Source organism: Coenobita brevimanus, chromosome 93 (assembly GCF_032717465.1).
Source record: "Coenobita brevimanus isolate Jiangsu-jjx chromosome 93, ASM3271746v2, whole genome shotgun sequence".
Classification (NCBI taxonomy): domain Eukaryota; kingdom Metazoa; phylum Arthropoda; class Malacostraca; order Decapoda; family Coenobitidae; genus Coenobita; species Coenobita brevimanus.
Genome location: NC_137046.1, coordinates 44,697,921 through 44,716,902, shown reverse-complemented (window position 1 = coordinate 44,716,902; position 18,982 = coordinate 44,697,921). Strand labels below are relative to the sequence as shown.

General features: G+C 42.5%; 1 protein-coding gene across 1 annotated transcript in view; it reads left to right on the top strand.

Moving 5' to 3' along the window:
* The first annotated feature begins 2,670 nt into the window (after positions 1 to 2,670).
* Positions 2,671 to 18,982, top strand: part of Phm (Peptidylglycine-alpha-hydroxylating monooxygenase) — a 34,643-nt gene continuing 18,331 nt past the window's right edge. The window contains exons 1-2 of the mRNA XM_080282488.1: positions 2,671 to 2,793; positions 13,870 to 13,927. Coding sequence (XP_080138614.1) covers positions 2,671 to 2,793; positions 13,870 to 13,927 — 181 coding nt within the window. The remainder of the gene's footprint in view (positions 2,794 to 13,869; positions 13,928 to 18,982) is intronic.

Below are 18,982 nucleotides of genomic sequence, written 5' to 3'. Positions count from 1 at the left end.
TGGATGGAGGGAGGAGGGGGAGAGCCATGGATGATGGTCACATTAATAAAACTGAGTAAGGGAAGGTGTAAGTGGGGTCATAATTTTTCACAGATATTTATGGAACACACGAAATTATGGTGTGATTAACCTGCATCCCAACAACTACACATAAATCGTTACATGATTTTAAAATATCGTTAAAAAATTGGGATTTGTACACCCCTTCGAGCTCTCATTTTCTATAGTCACAGAACTCAGAAAATAAATTACGATAACTTGCCTTTCGCAACCAATGCTTGTTTTTTGTAGTAAGAACGAGAGATACCGGTATGGGAAAATTCTGGACTCTCCCATGTTGTTCCTACAAAAACGAATATTTTTCTTGAGGGAGGGGGAGGCGAAGAAGATTCCAGGTCAGTTTCATCAAATGACTGGCACTCTAACAACAAGTTTCCTCTCGTAACTAACACTTCTTGAAGGAAGACGAAGAGACTTGGGATGATTCTGCGCTTTTCTTCCCCACGCCCTCCTTGTGACAAACTTATTAACAATTTGAATCCGGTACCATTCTTAGTTTATTCCTGTTCTCTCACAGTCGATTTTTATTCAACTTATGAAGGCATCTCGTATACGGTATATGGCGTTAATGAGGGTTATATCTTTTTTACGCGTTCTACTCTGGACATAGATTCAACAGCCCGTTCCCTGAAGCCCATCAGCCCTCCTACGTACCACATACCTTCACATGTCACCTAATCCCTGCAGTCCCTCTTTCTTCAGCTGGAAAAGAAAAGAAAAAATCGTCATGAGACAAGAAGGGTGTATACAAACGATAGAAGGGTTTGACCACAAGAAAGTGATTGTAAATTTATGGGAGGCTTCGTAACCCATTTTCCTTAGCTATTTATTTTGCACACAACACCTTAACACTCTCTTGTATGTAAATCAAATACCGTTTCGTTATCGACATAGTTTGTATCAATAACATACAAGAGGATTGAGGCATAATGTGCAGAACAAATCGCTACGTGAGATGTGTCACGAAATCTAAAGTCACTTGGAACACGACCCTATATGTGACTCAACGACAAGGATTGGGAATTCTGGGGGACCGGAAAATTTACCCCCTCATGATCAGAACAAATCTAGTATTCTGTTCCATCCAACGCCAGACCATTATATTCGGCAAAAGCCATTGGGAGCGAGTGTCAATATCGTCTCTATTAACTCTCTCATCGCCGGGTCAATTCTCTTATTTTATTCCGATTAACGCCAGACGATTTTATTCAGCCGTAAGTAGATGACGAAGACTAGAATTTTATTCGAGCGAACGGGGGAGGATCCTGTTCAATTGAGTCATAGAGCTCGTGTCAGCACTGTTATCATTAGCTCCCTCATGCTAGGATCAGCTGTTTTATTCTACTTCAGATAACTCCAGATTATTTCATTCAGCTGAGTGAGTCATACGAGCCTAAAACTGTTAAGAGAGGAACCAAGGCAATCGATGATAGAAAAAAAGGAAAAGTCATTAAGTTCTTCATCTCTCATCGTATACCCCAAAACCTAATACAGACAGGGAAATATTCGAAAGGTTCTGATAGGCATATCAGTTGCTCAATTACTTGCCGCCATGTGATTATAAACAAAATAACCATCTCATAAACAAAAACACTAGCCACTACCCAACTGCAAACATTTTTGGGTGTCAATTAACATGCAAACCTTTAAACCACTTCAGTCAGACGGTATCATTTTAATTATACTCTTGCCACCTCCAAACCACCTGACTGAACTTAGGAAGCATCTTTATCAGTGTTGGGGTTAGTGAAAGATAGATCAAAGCTCTCTTGTTTGGAAAGTCTGTCCTAGGTTTAATATAATCGTGTGGGGTGGAAAAACTAAACCAACAGAGAGGTCATCGAAGGGAAGAATTGTTTATGGATCTCGAACTACGTAACTATAAACATATGTTAGGGCGTAAATATGCGAAATCGTAATATGGACTTCGCATTATGTAAGGGTGGAAATAAGCATATAACATCCGTTTAATATTTCGCGATACACATGTTTCCCCTTTTCAGGTTTACGCAGGTGAGCTGTGAAATGTAATTAGATACAGAAAGGCGGCACCTGTTACACCCCATGGCCTCGTCTCGTTCCTCCCCTTCCTCTCTCACCGTTACGTCTCCACAACATCAACCAGGCACGTCCTACAGGGGAGCTTTTTCGCAATGTTTTCCAGGTTGCAGTAAGTGCTCTGAGGGCCCGTTTAGAGCTGTAGATATGCTGATGAAGACAAATTAAGGATGTGACGTGGGTGTAAGTTTCCCTTAGCGACGTGCTATTGATCTGCGCGGGGTGATGGTGGTACAGACCGGGACGAAAGTTGGCCTACTGTTATGTACACTCCCTCTGCTCGCTAACACTCGTAAGCTGGGAAAGGCTTAATATGTCTGTCTGCTACATATGAATCTTATTAATATGATGCGTCAGGGAAGAAAGCGACGAGGATGCCCAAGTCTGTAGTAGACGGTGGAACAGTTGGGGAACTTTTGTCGCCGACTGTACACTCGCTAGTCCGCCTCCTCCCCACTTCCCCTCCCGGCCCTCCTCCCTCGGGGCCACAGGGGCACCCCTAGTGGCCGAGTCCCCAACTCTCCTCCTCCTCCACCACCAGTTGAAGGCATGATGGCGCGGAGTGAGGGTGTTTGCCTGACTCTTCTCCTGATCCTGGGGGCTCTGGCTAGCGATGTCTCTGCTGACGTCGTTAAGAAATTCCCCCTGCTAATGCCCCACGTCAAACCTGAGCGGGTGAGTCCTCGCTTTAGTATCCATACACTGCTTTCCAGACGTCACTGGGAATCATTTTTACGTTAGTGTTTTATGGTGAGAAAATTTATGAACCTGTACCTCACAGACTGAGCGTAGGAAGCGAATTCAAAGAAACATTAGTGTGGAAAAACTAAAGATGTTAAGGTAACTAATTTGGTGCTATACAATTCAAAGTAAAAACGAGGAAATGTCGCTGACGAATTCAGCGCCAAAGACAAAACAATGACTGTCAAGTAATTAAATTTCCAGTGAGATAAATTCAGGTGAAATTACACATAAACTGCATGCAAGTAATCCACTAAGCATGCTGTGAAGAGGAAATAATTGGATGATAAGAGCGTAACTAGCATTCTTGAACGAGATCCTTCATGGGAGGCGGCGCTACCATATGGAAGCAAAGGTGGCGTGAGGAGGAACCACGTTAATATGTTCCTCATAGACAACACGCACTCAAGTGCTTGTCAGACAGTTCAGTTTTCATCATCAACGAGTGCAAATGTAATCACGGGTGTTAATGGATGTGGATGAGGGTAATACTGCGGTTAGAACGGTGGTGGAGTGTGTGTATGTGTGTGTGGGCGTGCTTGGTGACGTTTTACTTGCGTCACTATCAAGGCTGCACGGCGTACGATAATTCTCTCTCCAGAGCATTGTGTTTTGATGTTATTAACACTTAGACTCCAGTAACCCATTCTTAACTGGATAAAATCATCTTGTGTTACCTGCAATAGATGACTACAGTTATTTCGGCCATGAGTCAGTAATAACAATTCTCTCAATTTACTATTTTTCGCTCAGCTGAAAAATATCGTCGGGTCAGTAATACAAGAAAAAATAAAGCTGTCCATACCATTACAGGGTTAAGCCAACAGATTATGTGTGACCATCTAGTATCACGTTGACCAGCATTTACAAACACCAAGGGCAATGCTCAGTAATAAATCGGTTTAATCTGAGTTTTCACTATGAGGTAACCTACGCCTGTGTGTGGGATGTTCTATTAAAAAAAAAGAAAGAAAAAAATGTGCTTTAACAGTAGGCTACGTTACTGCTGCCTCAACATCCACTAAGCCACAGTCATCTTTAAATCCGAGTGCTGAGTATCAAAGAGCGCTAAGGAGCCACTGTAAAGGTGCCGCACAGGATTTCAGTCGGGGGATTGAGGTGACCTTGAAGCACATGCTTAACGCTGTCGTGTGTGTGTGTGTGTGTGTGTGTGTGTGTGTGAAATCAAAGGAAAACTGGCAGGCGGAGACCAGTTCACAATTTTGTTTATCAGCTCCTTTTTTAGGTGAATAGTTAAGCGTGGCAATTGCAAGATCAAAATAAAAAAGTATCATATACTGAAAGAATTAGTGGGAATAGCTTCAAATCCATTCACTGAGTGAGGTCTCCTTTAAGGTGAAGTCAAGTAACGTTGCAGCAGTAGATGTAGTAGTAGTAGTCGTCGTCATAGTTGTAGTAGTAGTGGTAGCAGCAGTAGTAGTAGTAGTAGTAATAGCAGTGGTAGTAGTTTGACGTTAGCAACATTAAAATGTTAAAGAAATAATGTCACTAAAGACAGTATGAATTTAATGGTTGCTCTCTAGGTTCTAGGATTCAGCTTCGGAAAGACTTCAGGCTGCTGAGGCTAGAGAGGACCTTCATTAACCCCTTCAGCACTGAGCTGAATAAAATCGTCTAAAGACAACAATAATGAAATAAAACGGAGCCACCGTGTGGAAGATGTTAATTATATAGTACAGTTTTTCCTGACAGGAGAAACAGGGGAGAAGTAAAATCACCCTGTTCAGTCCGGCGACGTCTTTTTCCTTTCAGTCTTGCTATTTCCATATTATGTGGTTCAAGAAAAACTTTTCGCACCAAAAGGGTTACATGCAACCTCAGCGAATCCCGTTCACGACTAGAAATCCTTTCTATGTTGCTTTGAATCGTCTGGTAGTATCAATAATAAGTTTAAAAGTCTGTCACCGTCTTGAAGGTGGTGAGGCTTAACACATCCTATGTGGCCTAAGATTCCAGACTGAGGTTGACGGTACCGTACAGAACTTAGTATCATCGGGGCGGCAACGACGGTGACAGGCTTGGGAAAGGACTGGGAGTCTACCATATGGATAAAACTTTTTGTGTGTGTCTGTGTCTACGTGGTTTCCGGTAGTGCGATAACATTTCCTCATTTGATTATCCTTTTTTTATCAAACTTAATTGGCAACTTTTTTTTTTTTACCTTCGTAGAGGTTCATATATAACTACCAGTACTCATTAATAAACAAAACAATAAAAACTATTTGAGTTGTAAGTAATGTGCTTTCTTCCGTATCAGTTCAAAAATACTCCTTAGTGCTATCATTTCGTAAATAACGAACAATACAGTTGCTCATGTCGTAACACATCACGACACAACTAAATTCCCAGGTCTACAAACTAAATAAAACCGTCTAATGATAGCAAGAATGAATGAAATAATCGTCGCACTAAAGAGTAAATTGGATGTTTAATCCTTTCATTACAAGCGGTGTCTCCTAATCTAACCTTGCCTGACTTAACTTAAAACACTACACTCACCTAACCTAACCTGCTAACATGATACTGACCAAGCCTTACCTGACCTTACTTAACCTACTTTTCCGTCATCGAAACGTCCGTTCTGCCAAACGTCCGTTCTACGAATTGTATGTCAGCTGGACATCCTTTCGGCGAACTGTCCGTATATGGAGTGCCGGTCATGGTCTCCGAAGCTTAATAAAATAGTGCGCGAGAAAGAAGCATGTATACGAAAATACGTGACTTCAGAGAATGCATTAAAGACGCACTGCTTATTTAACTTGCACGAGTGGGTGTGGAATCCCGCTCCGACCACTCCATAACCTTGAACAGAAGACTGGAAAAATTATCACTGGTGGGCGGAACAGCTCTAATACTGTATTCGATCTAACGCCTGACGATTTGCTTCAGGTGAATTAGTCATAGGAGACAGAGAGCTAATACTCTCCCTACTAACCCCTTAATGGTGGGGACAGCTCTAACCGTCTTTTCTAACACCTGACGATTAAAGTCAGATGAGAGCGAACCACAAGAGACTGAGACTCTGAACATTCTCAGGCTACTTTAACTCACTCTTAGCTCAATAAAATTATCGTACCACAAAATACAAAGAAAAAAGTTATAATTGTACTTTAAGGGAAAATCGTAGAGTAACCAGACACCAATAGTTCAATACTCGTAGTTCTTTCACCATAACTTGACCCAGATTTTCCTCCTTTCCATCTTATTTCACGTAGCTCAAAGGCAGAAAAAGACAATACTACAGGTCTTCTTCCTTTCCACAGAGCTTCTTCGTGACTAGCATCATATTCTAGTGCTATTGTTATGGCTCGTCATTCTTGACAGACGGAAATTTTATATAAGCCAAATTTAGTAAAAAGAGTATAAATCCTCAATTCGGCTCACCCGGACAACATAGATATAGTTTAAAGGTGTTTTTATGTGATTTAGGGTTTTATGGGAGGTATAGGAAGGTTATAGCCATGAAACTGCTAATAACAGGATTTATTACGGTACCAGTCACACTCGCCTCGTATCGCATTTACGAGTATTTCCTCATGTACAACAGACTACAAGACTGTTATTTCCACTCCAGCGGTCATACATATCCATACCACTGCCACATCCAGACCACATCCACAATCATCCAAACCACTGCCACATTCACACTCATCCATACCACTGCCACATCCTCATCACTGTCATTTTCATCCATACTACAGCCACGCTCATCCATGCCACTGCCATATCAAAGTCACAGCCACACTCACCCATACCGTTGTCATATCCACATCAACGCCACACTCATCCATACCACTGCCACATCTGCATCACAGCCACACTCATCCATACCACTGCCACATCGACATCAACGCCACGCTCATCCATACCACTGCCACATCCACATCAACGCCACACTCATCCATACCACTGCCACATCCACATCAGCGCCACACTCATCCATACCACTGCCATATCCACATTACAGCCACACGTCTGCAACATTCACACTCCTCTATACCGGTACCACATACAGTATATAGGCTACACGCCACAACCTCATCCTCACCAAGACTACACAAACATCTACAACACTATCTTAGTTATCCATACCAGCACTACACACACACACACACACACACACACACACACACACACACACACACACACACACACACACACACACACACACACACACACACAGTATTACCTCATCCACATCATGACTACACCGACGACACGGCTACAAAATATATATCGTCATAAAGCCTTAGTACTTTACCTGGCGTAGGAAAACGTGTCCAGTACGTAGATTGTGGGTCGAAGTAAAAAATAGCGGTGTCCTAACTAACCTGATTCACCTCTCGCCCAGCTACTCACCGTACATGCACCGTAGAGGCAGCACCGTATACTGTATGTGGAAAAGCATGAGAACGATCCATTGCAGTAACTTCACATCACTCTCGTGTTCCACCCTTGTTATTTAAGAGAAGAATCGTAATTTTCCGTCGAGCAGCCTAAACTCTTGTATTAGTCTTGCTACCTTTGGCCCATTGCATTTTGAGGATTTTTTTTTTTTTAACTGGTACAGCCTGTACAAACCCCTTCACTGCTAAAGACCATCCTAAACTTGAATTAAATAGTCAGGTGATAGCAAGAATATAATACGTCCTCAGACTGAAGGGATAAAGCAACAAACAGATCTTATGATGAACTGAATAATACCGGTATTTAGTGCAGCCGACCATGGAGAATAAAGCGATTTTACTGAATACTAGGGAGGATACCGTGATTTTATATAGACATGGATAGATTGACATATGGATAGATAGATATAATGGATAGATAGATAGACATATGGATAGATGATAGAAAGGAAGGACTAGTTAACCGTAACATGGTTCTAAGTCTTCACCATCATATTGGAAGGAAATAAAAATCTTCCTATACAATGCAAGCCACATACAGTCAAGCGGCTCATTAAATATTCTCACATTTGTGCTCTCTAAGCTCGCCCCATTGAAGTCTTAGAGAATTCTGTAAAGAGGCTCTGTGACTTAAATGTTATTACAAGAGTATCTGAAATGAAATACGGGTGCTGTATATTCATCCTCGTGAGGCACCACTTGTATATGTTGTAAAATTTAGTGAATGCTTCCCATATAGAGTGCCATGTAGTACTGGAGCGAAATCTACCTGGCTCAACACTGGAGACCATGGATAAAATTCTAAGTGGCATTGTAGGCTTTGTATCACCCCCCCAGCGCTTACTGATTACCATGCTCCTTACATCTTAACATCCTCAAACGTTCTCGTGTATGCTGCCTACATGGTTTTAATTTCGATACAGGTTGCATTAATAACATACGGCGTAAAAGAATACCGACATGCAGTGTGTAGATAAATCGTTCTGGAAGAGTCGTTACGAAGCCTCCTAGCCAAGGTCACTCAGAATGCGGTCCTACATGTTAAAAGGCACGCCGGTTAGAAAATTAAGAGGAGAAATGATTATAGAAACGATAATACTGAAATTATGAAGGTTTCCACACACCTAATCCAAATAAAATCGTCTGGTGGAGTTTCGTCAGTCAGCGCCCCATGTTGGTGTATTCGTTTGTGAGGGAGGCCAGGTGTAGTCAGTGTGATGAAAGAAAGTGATTTCGTGGATACACTTCTATTTTTGCTGACATCTACTTCGTTCGTCAGCATTTTACGAAGGCAAGGTATTCGACAGCTGGGGCTACACAGGGGAGTAATATTTCTTCCACTTCTTTGGCTACCGTACGTCTTCATAAAGCATCTGAAAGTGAGTGAAGGAAAAAAAGTGTCATATTAGTACCGTAAAAGAAGTTAGCCTTTTCAATCTGAATAACGTATTTTTTCCAGTTTGTTCCTGCTGGTACTTTACAATTTTGTTCAGCTGACGAGAGACGTTTTGCTGTGAAGTTTAGTCGAAAAATTTATCCTAAGGTGAATTAAATAGTGTGGAGTTAGCAAGAGTAAACAAAGAAAAAAAATTGCACCATCCTTACTGAAGGATGCCATGTGGTGTGGCTTCGCTAATCGCTAAAGTTTAGATGCATCTCGCGTCTAAAAATCTTTAGTGAGGGACAGCCCGGGCTACGCTGCTCCTGGAGATGCTCCCCATAAAAAGGATGAAACCTTCATGCGTGGCATCCTAACCATTATAATACCAGTGACAAAGGAGAAGAAAATGATGATGATGATGAAGATGATGACGAAAAAATGGTTATATACCATCAATAAAAATATATATCTTTACTGCCATTTTTTCGCTGCAATTGTATTGAATCGGGCGAAACACCTGTCTGAATAAGTGTGGGGGTTAGAAGGGGTGCAGGAGGAGGGGATACGGCAGATGAACAATAGGTGGAGGGGAAAAAAAAAAAAAAGAAGGTACGGTACCGTACAAAAGATGGAGGAAACTTTTACAAGACGTGACGAAACAGAAAACAGAAAATAACATGCATACTCGTATACAGGTAAAACACACACACACACACACACACACACACACACACACACACACACACACACACACACACACACACACACACACACAGTACCAATGAAATAAACTGATGCAGCATGAGTGAGAGACTATACAAGAGGTGGAGGAAACAGACAACAACAAACAGGTGGAGGAAGCAGGTACAACAGGTGGAAGAAACAGACGTGACAGGTGAAAAAAACGGGTACAACAGGTGGAGGAAACATATAACAAGTGAAGGAACAAGTGTAATAGCAACAAGATGAAACTGAGAGAGAGAGAGAGAGAGAGAGAGAGAGAGAGAGAGAGAGAGAGAGAGATCGCTGGAGGGAAAAAAGCAGGAAATGGGAGTGGTGGCGGGCGACGAACTTCTGTGGTGTAGACGTGGCTGCCTGGATTCCTCCCTTAATGAAGACGTAGCTACCTGTGTGTGTGTGTGTGTGTGTGTGTGTGTGTGTGTGTGTGTGTGTGTGTGTGTGTGTGTGTGTGTGTGTGCCCTGACATGTACACTTTGGGGGCTCCCCTGCATCCCTTACAACTTGTTTTGCATATTATATCTTAACTCCTCCAGTCAGATTACCCGTTCTTTGGTAAATAGTATTCTGACTTACGGAGAAAAAATGGGTTACAGGCATCAGAAACATTCCTTACTAAGCCTTTTGTTCAGGGGACATCTTTTATTTATTTTGGCTACCGTCAGAAGGGTTAGCCTATTCAACTCAGACAAGGCCTCTAACTAAAGCGGTTTACGTTTTCTTGTATATTATTAACTGCATCTTCTTAGGATCGAAATAGTTGGCATCAAAAACATACAGGGACATGTTATCGTGCCCTTACGGCTTTAACAGTGGTAAGGGATGAGCGTTAGATTGGATGTTTTAGGATTTTCATTTCATTTACCGAATCGTTTTTAGAGCTGGGGATCTTGCTGCAGTTTAAGCCTATTTTTAGCGATTTATTAGTCGTTATTTACCCCGTTTCAGCTATATGTTAGCAATTTTAACATATTTCTTTAGCGATTTTCTACAGCTCTGTGTGTTTAGCGATACTCTAACACTTTCACAGCAAGTTAGCGACGTTGATGGATTTCATGTGGCAAGTACGTCAGGGGTCACTGTTCATTTTTTCAGTCTTGCCCTGAATATTCGTTGGTTCTTCCTCCTACCGGTACAACGCCCCGACCCACCCCCACCCCCACCCGAAAGAAATGGAGTGTCATGAAGGTTGTTGCCACCGTTGCCCTGAATTCTTGTCAGTTCCCCATAAAAAAAAAAAAAAAATAGTGGCGTGTCATGAACAACAGTGTTTTTGCAAGCCGTTTCCTGCAGATTGTCTAAACTTTTGCCCTGAATTTTCGTCAGTTCTTCTTTCTACCCGCAAAGCACCTAAATACAAATAATAATAAATAATTAAACAACACAAATAATTACTGAGTGGAAAGATTTGAGTAACCTGTTTTATAAGCTCTATCGTGCTGGCTGTCGCCACTCTTGCCCTCAATTTTCGTCGTTTCTTCCTCCTGCCGGCACGACATCCCACTAATGCAAGCCACAACTATCGTCGTTTTTGCAACCTCTTTCGTCATTTTTGCAGGCCCTTTCGTGCAGCTGGGTGACCGTGAGATGACATGTATTCAAGACCAGCCCGTTATCAATCATACGATTTTATACTGAATTATATACTTGTGCCTGGTGGTATAGTGGTTGGCACGCCCCAGTACGAGTGGCAGCAAAATATATTGATGTTTGCGTAAGAAAACCAGAGTTAAGAAGTTACTCCTCATGCCAGTAAAAGAAGCAAATAAAGTGAGTTAAGAATAAGTAAACCTCGTTACAGTATGAAAAAAAATAATAATAATTCCATTCCTTCCAAAAGGCCTAGTCCTGAGGTAGAGAAGCTCGTCTATGGACAGCCAGATTACTATGAGAGAGAGAGAGAGAGAGAGAGAGAGAGAGAGAGAGAGAGAGAGAGAGAGAGAAAGACAGAGAGAGAGAGAGAGAGAGAGAGAGAGATCAGGGTACCGTAGGGATGTACAGAATAAATCGCTGGAGATAAGATTTTTCGAAACCGTAAACATCGTCAAAGTCACTTGAAACACTATCCTGGCTACTGTAGTCTGAGGATGTCTTCTGTCTGCTGGGCTGGACATAATCTAATACTGGTAACTGGAATATGAAGAAGTCGTGATCAAACTGGGCTGTGTGGAATACCGCGTTATGACAGGTGGAAAAAGCTAAGGAAAATTTAGTACAAGTCGCTACAAATAGTGCAGGAAACGCGGTAACAACAGTGCCATCATATTTGCTAAGTTCCGTTTGTCGCAGCTGGAGCCTGTTTGATACGCAAGAAGTGGAGATAGCACGGTAACATGACAGGCACTTAGTGTTGTGGGGACGGGAAGTATAGTCTAGCATCAGAAAGCAACACGGAGATGATGATCATGTGTGTGTGTGTGTGTGTGTGTGTGTGTGTGTGTTATCACCAGGCAGTTTATGGACGCTTTAACTCCGGTGGTATTTTTATACCTTATTCGTATTATACCAGTACTATCAGACATCAGTTAGGAAGGGCCATTAGTGGTGAAGGGGTTTGTGAACGTTGAAACTAACCCTCCTCCCCTCGTTCGAAAAGTGTCTCCAAAGCATACTGAAATCGTGTAATGGTAGCAAGAAATAAAATTAGAAAAAAAAATCCTAATTATACTTTTCACACACACACACACACACACACACACACACACACACACACACACACACACACACACACACACACACACACACACACACACACACACACACACACACACACACACACACACACACACACACACACACACACACACACACACACACACACACACACACACACACAAGGGCGCGCGCGTGCCAAGCGATACAATAGACGCGTGCTTCGTGCGCAGATATATTAGCTAACAATCGATACAAAGTGGTTAAATTAACTCAGCATTATAACGCTTTTTCTCTTCTTTTTTTGCTCTTGCTCCCATCGAATTATTTAACTTACATGTGCCGCCTCGCGATGAGAGGCTAAGAAAAGTCTCCTTAACACTTTGTTCTTGATACCCCCAAACCATTGCGTTACGCTCAGGAAAGACCTTGTGGAGTGAAAGGGTTAAACATCCGGCATGGTTATGTCTTTTCTGGTGGGGCGTGTTATAGTATCGTCACTTTCTACTTAATTACGTGTGACATGACTGTAGCCTTGACGACATTAATAACCGCGTCGTGACGTAACGCAAACCTGTTATTGTTCTTCCTAGAGCGTGAAAGGCAGTCACAGGGCCACAACCTGTTTTAGTCACCTGAAGAGGGGTTTTAGAACTTTTGCCATAACGATTTATTTTACATACCGATGCTGAGGAGTGATGCCTTCATGTGGTGGCAACGATATGACCGGGTGGTGGAACTGCCCGGTTACACAAAGGCCCCTCAGTTCCCTCCCTGTCCCCAGAAATGCGGATGGTTGGCTGCAGGATGAGGGCAGCTTCAGCCTGCAGTTCATGGGGTTCATGTTCAGATAAGCTTGGGGTTGCAACTACTACTAGTATGCTGCTACTACTACTACACCTTTATGCCTTTGCAATAATCACTGTAGACTGCATAAATAACGTACAAGAGAATAGTAGTAGACCATAGCCTATACAGAAATGAACTGGAAGGGAAGAGGTACTTGGGTGCCTCAATAGCCTACAAGAATACAGACCACAGTTTTTTATTTTACGGCACTGACTTCCATCCCTTGCCTTTATCTCGTCTGTCTTATACAATACATCGACGATAGTTTATGCAACGACAAAATTGCTTAGTCCCTTGGCAGCTTGCTTTTTTTTTTTCTTTCCTTTTTTTTTAATACCTTCAGATGATTTTCTTCAGCCTAGATGAGAGAGAGAGAGAGAGAGAGAGAGAGAGAGAGAGAGAGAGAGCCCTCGTGGTGAAGGGATGAAAACACGTCTAATGACCTTTATGTTACTATGCCGTCCTGCTTATATTTTCTTCTTGTTACCCTCAGACGGCTTTATGCCGCTTAGGGGCAGCGTGTTAGACTGAAGGCGTAAAGACATGCTGAGTAAACAGCTGGCTGATTAAAAGCACACAGCGTCCTTCCGTATTATAGCCTCTTCATCACGATTACATTTTTATTTTATCCTTGCCACCACCGGACGATTTTATTCGGCTTGGGAGAGACCTTGTGTAATGGAGGGGTTCATGAAGGCCATATCTAACCCAACCAGTTTAAAAAATATCCCCTCAGCTGAAATGTCTATCTGGTTGTAGCAAGAATAAAATGGAAAAATCATCGTACTGAAACGATCAAGACTTCAATGTTCTATAAAATGTCTGATTGCAGTAAGAACAAGCTTTAAAAAAGAAAGTTGTTATTGTTGTGGAAAAGCTAATAAAAATAAAGTTAAATAATACTTCTGCCGTGTAGTAGCTAAAACATGACTGTCATTAATGTTTTTTTTTTTTTTCACTCAGGCTGAAACCTACTTCTGCACCCCCATCAGGATTGACCCCACCCAGGAATACTACATCAGTGAGTATTGCTGTCCACGACTAAGACTGAACAAATAATTTACTATTCTTTTCCTCACATACCGTACGTAAGACTTGTATTAGCAAGAACGAGAGGCGTGGGAAGGTTTTGTACTCGCTTTTCCTTGTCTTTCTTGTAAAAACAATCTTAGTTAAGAGGATAAATCACAACTTTGCCTGTGAATCAACGTCCTTAATAATATAAGTTGTGTTTAAATCAGGACGGATCCAGAATTCCTGCAGCCGGAGGGTGGGTGGGTATAATTCCATTATTAGATTCTGTTGTAAGAATAACTTTCCTACAGTCAGATTCATAGCAACATTCACATAACTAGCTAACATCTACGAAACAATGAAGGAAATTGTTACTGTACCAGAACATACCACCGCTCATAAAAAGTAAGGCACCTTCACACAGCCAGTCACGGGAATTCCACATTGTAGACTATAGCTGTTCAGACACCTACCTAGAGCTTTTTGGTGGCGTACAAACTTTTGGGTAAAAATAACCGGAATACCTCACGACGAAACCATTACGATTTCTGCATTTAGCCTAATCACATGTATCAATGTAGCCCCTCCCAGCCCGTCCCCAGCTCTTTGTGGATCCGCCCCCTAAGTTAATACACTTTTATCTTCACTTATACAGCTTCTGACACTTGGCAGTCAAATTAGAATGAATGTTACACGTGACAAAATACGACCAAAGAAAAGTACTTCAGAAAAAAAACGGACTGCTTTAGAGATGTGCTTATCGTAAGATTTGGCTAAGATACTTCATGAGTACGTCCCTGGTAGCAAAAAAGAGAAAGCACATGCAGCTGGTTTACCCCTCATGAAAAACAAACCTCGACAAAAAATGGTTTCCGGGTTCATGGGTGGTGCGGCCAGTTTTACCGGCCGACCTTTAGAATGTTAGAATTTCGCTCAGATGTAGCTCCACAGGTGTTTAATGTTTGCCAGATTAAAGTAACGAGTGTTAGTGGGTCAATAACAGCAGAGTGACTACCCGTTTTGACTTTATTTTATCCTAGTCTTATTACAGTAGCCTGACGATTTTAGTCAGCATGGGAAAACCTTTTCATAGGGGAGGAGATATAAACATTTTTCCTTTTCCTCTTCACTGCTATAGGTCTCCCTGAAGTTGAATAAAAACATCTGGTGGTAGCGAAGGCAGAATGAAATATATATACGTCATCGTAGTGTAGGAGTTAATCACGACGGTTTTTAATGCACGGATTGCTTGGACTTTCCCCAGCTAAAGAAAACAGTCCCGTTTTAGCCTGAATACGTTCATACAGTAATAGCCAAATTAGAAGTCCGATCCTAGAAAGTTTGCCTGAGGAGCACCATGGCGTGGGAAGAGTGAAAATATCCAGGCGAGTTTACCCATCATTCCATTCGTGAAGCATAGTTTTTGCTCACTGTCTACCCCCACCCGATGCTGAAAAACAAGGGGGAATGGTTGTTATTTAAATATTCAGGCGAGTTTTCACATCCCTGCGCACTGATCTTCACTTCGCAGAACCTGGTATGATGAACCCAGGAGAAAATGTCATGGCCAACAACACTTAACCTACTTGTTCGTTAGGCAGCCACTTAATACCGTATTCTTATCTTCATGCGAAGATATATTACTGTCGTCAGGCGTAGGCTCTAAGTGTACTTTATATTACTGGTATGTTCAGTGTATTATTGTATACTCGTATGTTAGCTTACATGTTTTATTTTGTTCAAATATTTTAGCTTAGATTTGTTTACTATACCTGTTTTACTTGTCCATTTAAGGATCACTTACTGTTATCTTCGTGAGGTGGCTCTAATTGTAGTATAAACTGTTGCTCTTTATTTCCTCTATTTTTTTTTTTCTCTGTACGTTTACCTGTTTCATTAAGTATCCCCCGACAAACGCAGGAGAAAGTGGGTCGCTTCCCTATCTCTTCGAGGTCAGAGGAGGAGGGGAAGAGTGGGGTGGGGAGGGGGAGTGGGGAGCAGCGGATGTTGTTGTCGTGGCAGGGGGAGAGCGTTGGGGTAGGTAGTGGTTTGGGAAGAGCAAGGGGTTGAGGGGGAGGGAAGAAGAGACGTGGTGGCAGTAGCCTTGCAGCGAGAGGGTGAGGTACAGGTGGAGTTAGGAAAATGTCGATGTGGTTGTGGTGGTGCCTCTTGGTGACTGTTGTTGGTAGCGGAAAGGGGGAGGGGGAAATGTGGTGGCGGTGGAAATGGTAGAGTTGATGTAACTGTGGTGGTACTAGGGAAGTAATGATGTTTGCTGAGAGGGAAGAAAATCTGCAGAGAGAAGAGGTGCAGCTGGAGGGTCTTAATGCAACACTAGCGGTGCAGGGGAAGAAAATATGTTTAGTAATGGTAGGGGGAGAGGAGGGAAGGGTGCAGCGAGAGGGGAAGTTGTAACTGGGAGTGTCATTACGATTTTGTTAGTTCCAGTGGGGGAATATTGTTTGTACGGTTGGGGAAGTAGTGCAGAGAAATGGGGAGCTGCAACTAGAGATGCGAAAATAATGTGATTGTGGTAGTGCTGGGGAGGAGAGGGTGTTGGTAAGAGATGGATAAGAAAGAATGAAACTGGCAGGGGAAAAATAACCATGAACAGTACTGGTATATGAAAAGTTGTAGGAGAAAGAGACACTGGTTGTGAGAATGGCAATGATGGGTGGATGGGTGATCAGTTCTGTACAGTATATAATAGTCGTTGGAAAAATATCATAAGCATACATGATTTTTTTCCTACGCAACTACTCAGTTGGAAAAAATTAAACTGGAGTTCCGACTGTCCCGAGTTTTTGTTTATTTCTCAAGACGACACCTGGTCACTTCAGTTTCATTTTCTTTTTTGTATATAACTGTGTAGGCTATTAATGATGGTAGTAAGAAGAGGTATGTACGGTGGTTGGTGAGAGAGTGGTGAAGGTAGATTTTGTAATATCACTTGTTGAAATGGAAGAGGAGCACCTGTTAGGGTGAGCGTAGAGGAAGAGCTGACGGTGGTGTCGGAAAAGGTAAAAAGTAGTTAGGTTTGCGACCGGCGTTCAGACACAGGAAGGGGGAGAAGGGGAAAGGGGGGTTGGGGAAGGGGGTAGAAAAAAAGTGAGCAAGGGAAAACGATAAGAGAAGGGAAGGGGCAGAGGAAGCAGACTAAGGGAAGGGGGGATGAGAAGGATAGTAAGAAAAGGAAGGCAAGTAAACGTGAGATACGAGAAAGCGATAAGGGAAAGAGAAAGAAAGATATGTTAAAGGAGTGGATAGAGGAAAGGGATTGGGGGTTAGGAGAGCAGGTAAAGAAAGAGAACTATGGAAGGTGAGGCAGGGTAAAGGGGTTAGCAGAAAGGGGAGTAGGGGAAAGGGAAAGTGGGGAACGGGGAAGGGGGTAATTAAGATAGGATAAGGATAATAAGAGAAGGGGTAATGGAAGGTAGGGCAGGGAAAGAGGGGACAGGGTAAAGGAAGGTGGGACAGGGAAAGGGAGGGTAAAGAAAATTAAGGAAAGAAAAGAGGAGGGTAGTGGATGATTGGGTAGGGGGAGAGGATAGGGGGATAAAGGAATTTGGGTACTTCCTTGCGTGATGGGAGCGTTGTGGAATATTGATGTTGGTAACAACTGGAGTAAAGATTGTCTAATGGTTTGGGTTGCAAGGGGTAGTGGTGATGGTAGTAGCGATGGTTGTGACGGTAGTAGCGATGGTAGACTAGTGGTGGTAGTGACGGTAGTGGCGATGATTGAGATGGTAGTGCTGGTACTGATATTAGCCTACTGTCCATAGCTACGTTGATGGTGATGGTAGTGGCGATAATGTTGGTGGTGATGGTAATGGCGACTGTAGTGCTGGTAGTGGTGATATCCAGAGGTGAAGTCCTCACACGACCGTCAAGAATACCAGGAAAGAATTGTAATGTCCGCCCCTCCCAGCCTTACCCTCTCACCCGTTATCTCCTTCACTCCTTTCCTCCCGTCCTCCCTGCAACTGACATGGTAGACCTCCCCCCCCCTGTGTGTGTGTGTGTGTGTGTGTGTGTGTGAACATATTGTGATACAGAGGTGCAGTTTTCAGTAGGTTATTGGTGTAATATTCCGATACTGTAACTTAATATAATCGTTTTGCACCAATTAACTGTTCTCATAAATATAGGTACTGATGCTACTTTCCCAGTGCAATATGAACGCAAAAATTAGTGAGTATACATTGCACCATGGTTGTTGCATTTTTCACTGAACGTAAGATTCTGGTTATAAAGCGTTGAATTAATATCGACTAGTTACGAGAAAGTTGTTAAAGTGAAGTATTCCGTAGATTACCGGAATTGACGTCTGTTTATCTATAGACAGACGCTTTAATCCCGGAGAGGGTGGTCACAAACGGATCACCTCCATGTCACCTTCTTATATTATCAAACAACTCTCTCTAATTCACATCTCATTTCTCCTACAGTATACCTCTCCACCCCATACCTCCGTCTCATCGTCGATTTCCCTATTCCACTCCGCTTTCCCCTCCATCTAGCCTATCACTCCTGGTGACTATCTCATTCTCCATTCTCTCCACATGGTCAGACTATCTCAAAGTATAATATTATTTATAGTACATCCACAGCAACACCACAGTGCTCCTTCACTTTCTCAGCTCTTTGTCTCTCTCTTCACGTAATTTCAAATGCTCCTCAAAAAACTCGTATGCACTTCTCTCATTCTTGACTTGTGTCCTTCCAACAGGGTTTAAGCTTCACTTCTATACGTTAGAAAGAAGATCACAATACATTCATGCAGTGACTTTCAAGAAAAAAGCTCGCTTCCCTGTTCCTTCTCACGGCTCCCGGTGAACGTTAGCTGATAATAACCGATATAGGCTATATATATATTTTTTATATTTCCTTAAAATCTCAAATCTAATCACAACTAATAGAACTGTGACCTCGTAACTGGACGACCTTTCACAAAAACACTGGCTGATATACAGTATATCGCATCAGGAAGCTACCAGTCACTGTGCCCTCCAGCCGTGACGCCAGCAGCAATCCAGTGACTGATTACCACAAACCACATATT